This window comes from Phyllostomus discolor, chromosome 2, assembly GCF_004126475.2.
Source record: "Phyllostomus discolor isolate MPI-MPIP mPhyDis1 chromosome 2, mPhyDis1.pri.v3, whole genome shotgun sequence".
In the NCBI taxonomy this organism is placed as follows: Eukaryota; Metazoa; Chordata; class Mammalia; order Chiroptera; family Phyllostomidae; genus Phyllostomus; species Phyllostomus discolor.
Window position 1 is genome coordinate 12947815 of NC_040904.2, and position 10077 is coordinate 12957891.

The 10077-nt window shown below is 39.2% G+C and overlaps 1 protein-coding gene across 2 annotated transcripts in view; it reads left to right on the top strand.

Annotated features, from left to right (window-relative positions):
* The window catches only part of ADAMTS5 (ADAM metallopeptidase with thrombospondin type 1 motif 5), a 47031-nt gene extending 38043 nt beyond the window's left edge, over nucleotides 1-8988 (top strand). For both annotated transcript variants that reach the window (XM_028505224.2, XM_036017545.1), the window contains one exon: nucleotides 3738-8988. In XM_028505224.2, the coding sequence (XP_028361025.1) occupies nucleotides 3738-4305 (568 nt within the window). In that variant the 3' untranslated portion in view covers nucleotides 4306-8988. The remainder of the gene's footprint in view (nucleotides 1-3737) is intronic.
* Nucleotides 8989-10077: the final 1089 nt, after the last annotated feature.

The window sequence follows — 10077 nt, forward strand, 5'->3', positions numbered from 1 at the left end:
ATTTTACATGAATGGTGAATGCCAGTTATGTAAAACTTAACTTAGGGTCATAGGATGCACAGACCATTTTTTAAAAAGAAAGAAAAAGGAAGGAAAGAAGGGAGGAAGGAAGGAAGGGAGGGGAGGAAGGAAGAAAGGAAAGGGATTCAGGAACTAAAGAGAAATAAAATTACTTTTACAAGATAATACCTTATATATTGTATGTTATATATTTTCCCACATAAACTTATAAACTACTTTCAAATGCTAAGTTTAGCATTTTAAGCTTTTTGTATTGAGCTTTTTGTGTTAAGCTTTCTGAATATCTGAGTATTTGACATCACACGAAAAGATGAGCTCATGATGTCAACAAGTGGAAGGCGGCATCACCACTCCCAGGCTGATCTGACCAGCATTATATTATGTGATGCAGATGGCCTGTTTAAGTACCCCAAATAAATCACCTTGACTTATGTGGCTTATAAAAAGGAACATTTGGAGTCAAGCTCTGGCTTAGCAAATTCAAGAGCCATTTACTCTTGAACAGTCACTTAATTTCTTTACTATCAGAATTCTTGACAGTAGGATGATGATGATATTAATTCATCTTTAAAATTAATATTGCTTTGAGAATCAAGTGAGGTAATGCATATTAAAATACATCACCAGGTTCAAACTTCTCCAGAAATAAGACGCTCCTCTGAATTCACTCCTCTCTCAATTTTCCGCGTGTCAGTAAGTGTCCATCCACTCAGTCCTTCCATGGCGCAGGTCCAAAAGTTTGAAGTCATCTTTGCTCCTCGTTTTCTCTCACAGTTTTTTCCACTAGCATGTCCTGTCAGTCTTACTGCCAACATATGCTCAGCATTTGGCTGCCCCTCAGCACCACCAAGATCACTGCAAACCCAGCCCAGTGAGCGTCCCCTCTTACCGGGACCAAGCCAGCAGTCTTCCCAAAGGTCTCCAGGACCATGCCCTCCATGCCTCTACTTCACAGAGCAGGGAGAACCATCATGTATTACCTGTCCGAGATCATGACATTCCCTGGCTCAACAGCCTCCTACAGCTTCCATCTCACTGTTTTGTAACGTGCAAGGTGCTAAAAGCTTTGGACCCTGCCATGTTCTGTGTCTCTTCTGTACCACCCTTTTCTCTGGCTCTGCTCCACCCATACTGGGCTTCCTGAAGATTCTTAAATGTGGCAACCCAGTGCACGAGCCCTGTGTCCTCTGCTTGGAACCTATTTCCCCAAAGAATAAGCCAGGCTGCTTCTAGAAGTCCTTCAGGTGACTGTCAAGTGTTACTACTCCAGGTAGTGGCCACCCTGGATGTAAACCCCCATCCCGGTCATTACTCTCTACCTGCTTATGCTGCTCTGTGGTTCTTCACAGCTCTTACCAACAGATATTGTCACATATTTCATTTGGGGGGAGGAGCCAGGGATCTGATTGCCCCCCACCAGAATGCCATTGTGCTTCCTATGCAGGAATGAATGTGTTTCCCCCGTGACAGGCACTGATAGTGTTGTGGACATAACCCTGAACCAAACAAGAGCCCCTTATCCTGCCAGCCATACTTCCAAATAGTTATATGAAAACAACTGCACTCATTCACAGTAGCCAGAGAAGCAGCTTCATGTCCACCGTGTACGTGATGCCCAGCACAGTGTAAAGAAAACTAATGAGTACAACAATACCTGTATTTTACTAAGGCACGAAGAAATCAATGCACAGATGCTTATACTTGTCTTGGGAGCTTAGTTTGGAAGCCTGCTGCAATGCTGACAGTCGACTGTGATTCTCACAAATGTGATGCAGGCTATAGACAACAGGAGGGAAAAAAGCTCTCCTACCTAATCCCATCACCTCCCTCCTTTATCTTCTTTGCATTCTCTGTTTGGGATCATTTCAACTCTGAATGTAACCAGAACTTATTTTCATTTAGCTGTTAATAAAATATGAATGGCAGAGGTAAGGGTTATAGGTATGGCAATATGGTGAAAGGAGCACCAATTTGGAGTCAGGAGGCCTGGTTTCTAAGCCCAGCACTACCATTATATTAGTGCTGGAGAGGACTTGTTCAAATGTTTTACTATATCCCCGCCAGTAGGACTGCATATTATCTCTTGATAGCAGATACTTCAGAAGAAAGCCCTGTAATGTAGTGCAATCCAAAGTGTATCACAGCAGTAAAAACAGTGGAAAATAATGGATTGAGTTGAGCGGATCAGCAGCATTGTCAACATTGCATCTTCAACATAGCAGGAAGCTCCAACCCCTGTCAGGCAATCAGGGTAGACCAGATGCCCGAGAAACAGGGCTTCCCTGGGGAGGGGAGCCTCCTCTCTAATTCAAGGAAAAGGCTCGAGTGAGGGAAACACAGGTGGATTTTTAGTGTATGAGTCAGTTGCCCCAAACCTCTAAACTTGGGTGTGAATTTGAAAGTAAGTAATTAAATTATATATATGCATCAGTCAAACTGCACAATTTACTTATTTCTATTTAAATAACTAAGACAGTAAAACAAAAGGATTATTTACTATGAAATTACTTATAGAAGCAAAGATTTTGGCAATAGATGACTACTTCTCTCTGGTATAGTCCCTTGCTGCTTAATTAGTGTTTCTTTCTTAGCATTTGCCACAAGCTTATGGATTTTAGAAATATTTATGCCTTTGCCCACTTTCCTCAGCCAGTGATGGATCTTTATTTTTTTAATTATATTTAATTGATTATGCTATTATACTTATCCTGATTTTTCCCCTTTGCCCCCTTCCACCCATCACCCCAGACTCCCTCAAGCCATCCCCCCACCATTGTTCCTGTCCATGGGTCATGTGTATAAGTTCTCTGGCTGGAGACCTATCTTACTTGTCACCTACATTAAAGCCTCACTCAATCTATCATAATGTTTCACAGACACTAAGCATTTGGGGAAATTTGCTGAGGCATTAAAGATTCTTCTTTTTTTTTTTCTATTGTTGATACTGGTAAGGGCTGGTTACCCAGTCACAGAATTTTACGTTCCATTTAGTGTCCTGCCAGGAGCTCCAGAGTTCTAGTAGACGTGGAAGCGTAGAGTAGACTCTGTCTCCAGTCCACCAGCCTGATTAAGTCCGTGGTTCCCGAAGGAGTCTGCACATTGGGAACGAGGAGGAGCTCCGGGAACATAGCTATCTACACCCTGTCCTGAAAGTCAGGGGTTTAAATCCCTGGGCTGGGGCCTGGGGATTCACTAAAGTTCCCTACGTGATTCTAACAGGCAAACAAGTTTGAGGGACATGAATTTAAAAATTTCTGTGAGACCGAGGACAGATTTCTGTTGTTTGTGTTTATGTTTATGCCAGCTTGTGCCAGATGAACGTAGTTTTGTAAAGATAATAGGATTTAATAAGGATGAGTAATGTTTTGTAAGTCTTTAAATGAAGTTAGTAGAAATTTTTAAAACAAAGGCAGGTTGCTAACATTATCCTGATTTTGAACACCATAATAAAATGCATATAATATGCTAGTCTAACTGCAGTTTTATTTTTAAGAAAAAAATAATTTTTAAGAAGATAATTTTTTAAAGCCAATTTTAAGGTAATCTCTTAAATATACTGAAACTTTGTATTAAAATCAAGTAAGACTTTTAGAGAATTTTTATTGGTTTATCCAGTTATTAAGTATTTACTGATTTTTCTCTTTTCTCTCTTTCTCTCTCCCTCTCTCTCTCTCTCTCTCTCTCTCTCTATGCCCCATGGACATTCCTGCTTCTAGTAAGGGTTACACTGATGTTGTGAGGATCCCAGAAGGGGCAACCCACATAAAAGTCCGACAGTTCAAAGCCAAAGACCAGACTAGATTCACTGCCTACTTAGCCTTGAAGAAGAAGAACGGTGAGTACCTTATCAATGGAAAGTACATGATCTCCACCTCGGAAACAATCATTGACATCAACGGAACAGTCATGAACTACAGCGGCTGGAGCCACAGAGATGACTTCCTGCATGGGATGGGCTACTCCGCCACGAAGGAAATTCTAATAGTGCAGATCCTTGCAACAGACCCAACTAAAGCACTAGATGTCCGTTACAGTTTTTTTGTTCCCAAGAAGTCCACTCAGAAAGCAAACTCAGTCACCAGCCACGGCAGCAATAAAGTGGGATCACACACCACACAACTGCAGTGGGTGACGGGCCCGTGGCTTGCCTGCTCCAGGTCCTGTGACACAGGCTGGCACACCCGGACGGTGCAGTGCCAGGACGGAAACCGGAAGTTAGCCAAGGGATGTCTTCTCTCTCAGAGGCCTTCTGCCTTTAAGCAATGTTTGCTAAAGAAATGTTAGCCTGTGGTTATGCTCTGACACAGAGATAACTGGATGATGGATCACTGATCAGTCGTGCTGAACAGGAGGTCCACCTATACAGCACAGAAAGTCACCCTTCAGTGTCATTGTCAACAGGAGTCCAATTATGGGCAGAATCTGCTCTCCAAGACCAAATGAAGAAGTGCACTATTCCATGTGACAGTGGCGACCCTGCAATATGGAAGAACCTGGGAGTTTGCAAACATCCCCTGGGCCTACGAGAATGGAAAACACTGATGAATGTAGAATCAGGCGACATTTGACAACGGAAGAACAACCGTCTCCCTCTTGTCACCTACCTCTTACAGAATGTCTTCAAAGGCATTGTAACCATTTTCACCCACAATACACAGTAGCTTCTTTTTACTGTTTGTAAATACATTCTCCCTTGGTATGTCACTTTATATCACTTGGTTCTATTAAAAATATCTATGTGTATATATATATACATATATTTCTATAAAAAAAAAGTGTTTGACCAAAGTAGGTCTGCAGCTATTTCAACTCCTTCCAGTTTCTGGAAAGAGCTGTGGATGTTTTACTGGAAAATTAAGATCTTGCTGCTGTTATTAATAACACTTAGTAAACTTTCAGACAACAGGAGATAAAATTTTAGTCAAAAACCATTTTGACAGCAAGCATCTTCTGAGAAGTTTTGAAAAGGAAAAGGATCTCAGTGTATCTCGACATTTAAATACATACACGGGTCTGTAGCATTCGACAGCCTGCATTTTTTCAGGCAGCCAGCCAAATTAATGCATTACTAGGTCGTAGAATTAGTGTTTGCGTGTGTGTGCGTTGTTGGTGTTCAAAAGTCTAACAATTACTTTCCTTGTGTTGAAATTTAAAAGGAAAAAAATATCATACTTCACTGCATTTTTCCATTTCTATTTTCACGGTCGCTTTCCCATTCTATGACTCTCATCTGATATCTTACAACGTGTAATACACACAGCAAAGAGTTTTCCAGTCACGTTCAACACTCTCAATACTGGTACACCTCTTACCAGCAAGCCTTTAAAATGTGTTTGTTTTCGCTTGTTTGTTTGTTTTGTTAAAGGGTTCTGTAAGACCTACAAGGTTTTCTACTTCTTGTCAACTTAGTGTAATGAGAGTATTAGAGACCATTTGGTAGTTAGCCACTTCTAGAAGTGATTATTGTTAATGTGGTTAGTGCAAAAAAAAGGTTATTCATAAGACTGTTTCCACACCATACAGGCAATAATAATTCCTTGCGTTAAAAAGCTATCCAAGTACACTGATAGTGCACTTAAGATTTTTCCCAAGTAGAAAGCATTTGGTTGTACCAGTAAGTGTTTGAGCGATGGAATATGATGATTTTTGAGAAGTTTGTTACCTTTATTTCCATAGTCTGTTTAAGTAGGTTGTAAGTTTGAATAGTTAGGCATAGAAAATTTGTGCAATTATATGCCTAAAAATCTCTTTTTAGACAGTAAACTGTATGCCTTCACCCCACAGTTCAGAAAATATAAGGTGTTTTGTTTCATTGGGATTTCTTTTCCTTTGTGAAACACCGCAAAGCTAATTGTTTTTATAAAATTGTATAATAATCATACCAAATGTGCCTATTGTAAAGATTTGCATATAAGAATGTTAGGGGACCATTGTTTGAGTTCCCTTAAGCTCATGAGAGTTTATTTTTATTATGAGATATTTTTAATATAAAAGAACTATGTAATTCATCTTGCTATATCACATTCATTTCAGTGGGCCAGGAGAATGGATGTCTCACTGTTTTAAGTATTTTCTTAAGAAATTACTTGGTAAAACAAATAATTATTTTACGAAACTGATAATCATCTTTTGGATTTTTACACACTGACTTTGCTGGAGAGGTGGTCATTTTTTTCTCAATAAATTATCAGTTAGCAAAACGAAGTCTGTACAAGACTGGTAACCTACTCTTGATGGAGGTGAACCAGGTATCAGGGCTGGGGACAGAGCTAATCACATTGGTCAAGAAAAAATTAAAATTACAACTGATAATTTGACTATGCAGAGAGAATTATTAGGGAGGCCAACATTATCTTTTCCAATTTTCAAAATAATTTAATCAAGTAATCCAATTATGACCAAGTTTTATTTTATCTCTTGTGGATATATTGAAGGCAACATTAAAAGATAATTAAAGAGCAAACATGATGGTCTCCTATTCTGCTTCTCTATGCTTGATTCATAGATTTTTAATATGATTTATCAATGATTCATTTCCCCCCAAATAATGAAGTTTTACCCTTTGCATTGGAACAATCCTAGAGAGCTTATAATGAATAAACCACTATTCCGTGCTTTTAAAGAATTTTCTTTAGTTTTTGGGTGTTTTTTATTTTTGTATGAGTATCAATAGATTGACTAAGGAATGTATGTCTAAACTCCTGAGAAAAGTGATATAGACTGGAAACTGAAATTCAGAGAAACTGATGTAAATATAAAGAATGATAAGCAAAGGAAAAATCCTCTATAACACAATGTAATTCAGTCCAGCTTGATTTTGGACTATTCCTTCTACCTTTACATAGTTGCACCTTGAATAAAAAGTCTAGGATTCATGCTCAGGTTAGTAAGAATTTAATCTCACAAAACTAAACACTCCAGGTTAAGTTTAATTAAATACAATGGAAGCCCCCCAAAATAGCACTTACTTCTTCTAGAAGAGAAAAGATCAAAGAAATTAAGTTCTGCTTTGTTGTTTAGGGACTTAGGGGCATTGTTGTAATTTATGCAACAAATTCAATTTACTTTGCCTTCCTGTGGAAACAGTTTTATTTCATTAAACTAAGAATTACGGGATTAATCACAAACAAAAAGTTGCAGCACTGAAAAAAAAATAATTTATTGTCTTTTGCAACTGGTATGTGAACTTGTGTGATAAAGCTATTTATTCTTATTTAACAAAAATATGTGCAAATTCTATATTTAAAATGTTTTGCTGTTGTCCTCCTTTTTAATTTATGCTTCGTGTTTGTGGATAAAGTACACTTTGTGAGTTTACATGATATATAGCACTGTTTGCTTTTGTATTTTTTTTTACAAAAAGCTTTCTGTGTGAAACAGACATATATGTACATATTCCTCATGTATCCTTGTTCTGATCCTGTAGTTTCCCTTTCTGAGGAAGCATTTAACTTAATCTTTCATGACTATTAGTACCCATTAATCCTAATTTTTTCAAGTCACAGATAAGACAGATAAGAAAAGCACTTATTCAGACAACTGTGGTCCAAGTCTTAAGCCTGGGCACACGGAGAGCCTGGCAGTCCGTGGAAGCTCAGGCACAGTTGAGAATCAGGTCTGTTCCTTTCACTGATACACTTGGACAAAGAGCTGTTGATGGAGTATGTGAAAACTGCAAGTGATATCCATGATAATAAAACCAAATATTGTCTTTGGCTGCTCTAGAAACACTCCTTGAGAATTAATACCCCTTAGTCTTTAGTGTCTGCAGGGTTCTGTAGATGAAAGCAAACGAATTGGGTGTCAGTGATTCCAGTGTCGGTGGTCATAACTGTTTCTACAAACATGGGGTCTCCACTGATGAAGGGTGACTTCTTACTTCTACCAGTGTCTCTCATGGGGGGATAGTAGGACCTGAGACAGGGAGGGACCCCTCTGATCACATTAGCCTGGCCCTGACTATGATTTCACCATCTGGTCGCAGCAATAAGGCAAAGCACCCTTGGACACACAACTGACCAGATTAACCTCCGGCTCAAACGCTTCTCCCATAGACTCCTTCCTTATTATCAAGGTCATTGTCATGGTTTCTATGAGGACAACAGCCAACTTCAAAGAAGCCCAGGACTTGTGCTATGACTTAGAGTTCACCATTTGTGAAACAAGACTGAATGTAACAATGACCAAATTGGGCTCCTAGTTCATGGCTGAGGGTGAAATCTCATTGGCTTGACTGGTAAATATTACCACTCCATTTATAATTAAACTTGAGACCACAAAAACACCTTACATTTTTTCAACATTTCAAAGCTGCAAAATAAATGAATAACCATGAGTACAGAAATGGTCACCCAACGCTGTAATAGAGCTGAGTGCAGTGTCAAGGCGATCTATCGTTTAGATGCCCCGAAGACGAACTTGGATGTTTTCTCTATTATTTTTCTCATTTGCCAAAACCTGTAGCTTTAGACTCTCTAACAGGTAGATCAACCTAAGTCACTAGTTCACTGAGGGAAAAAAAAAGCAACCTTCTTAATAGCTTACTGCTAGCAGGAACTACAGAAATGACTTCTCAAGTTATATCATCATGAAACACATCCATCTATAATGCATAATTGTGTTCTGGTCAATATGGAAACATATTGAAGTAAAACCCATGCACGCATCAGTGAAAGAAAAACCGGAAATGGACATACGTCCAGACCAGAAAAGCATTTATTCTGGCAAATGTCCTTCTAGTGCCATGATACCCTAACTCTCAATGAAGATACTGTGGGAAAAAATAGTGGAATATGTTGTTAGAAGATGCTGGGTTTAAGAGAGAATAGGAGGACATGTTAGCTAACCGAGTTAAATGCACAGTCCTAACAGTCTAGCACTTTGTTCTTATTCTAGCAATAAGTCTGCTTCCTGTGGTCCTTGTCCCATAGCTCCAACTGGCCCATGTGGGCCACCGTAGGTCAAATGGAAAAGCAGATCCTATAAGGCACTGTCACAAAGTGATCCAGGTCCAACACTGTGAGGAAAACTGTGATTTATAAATGACACAGGGCATTCTCTCTTTTTTTTTTCCATTTTCCTTTGGCACATCCGGTGAAATTATACTTTTTTATTTAGGTGCTAATGTCTTCAGTGATCAACAGTCAAACATAGTATTTCTGAGTTACTATTTTATTCTGTGTGATTTTTCCACTTTCAAGAAAGAACTAAATTTGGTTTTTGTTTTGGTTTTTGGTTTTGGGTCTTTTTTTTCTGGTTGTGTTTTTTTGTCAAGGGTGGTCACAACTCGATACTCAAAGTTAGGGAGATGGCATCTAATGGTCATTCCACTCAGCAGGGTTCGGTGACACACGACAGGTGCATCCCCTATGAGGATGTTTCAGGTGACGTCAACACTCGAAGAGAGTCAGGCTGGGGCAGCAGACTTTTAGACGCGTCATGTCTCGACACTTACTCAGACATCGGCATTCTCGTCAAACATTCCTTTTAAACAAATTTGTTTGCGTCTTATACGCACACAAGCTCCTGTTTATATGTTGCCCGACTTTGTTTAAGCTTTGCAACATTTTATGTCCATAGTAAACACTGGGCTAGCATAGCTCAGTCCCCACTTTAACAATTTACAACATCCTCGAACCACTTCACCCCAGGCTGAGAGCGTATTGAGAATAGTAGTGTGTTGACTCTGTGAGACTAGACTTTTGATTAGGAAACAGCTATTGTCCCTGGGAGATGTTTTTGCATTGTACACTCGGGCATGATGTAAATGTAGGAACTGGTAGATACTGCTCACATTTGAGTATCACATATTTGTCAGAGAAGATCATGCACGTTTTGGAAGTAGACTCCAGACAACTAAGCAGATTGCAGAACTATGTTCGATTTGATGGGAGCAGTGACACTGACATTTGATCTCTGCATTAGAGTCTGTGAGTAAATTCAGGTCATAGATCTATGCAGGTAGAACCGAGATTTTTAAGTCTTGAATGGTGCTTTCGAGACATAGTAAACCTTTGAAGATTTGCATATTATATATAAGTAGTAAAATGCAAGCTG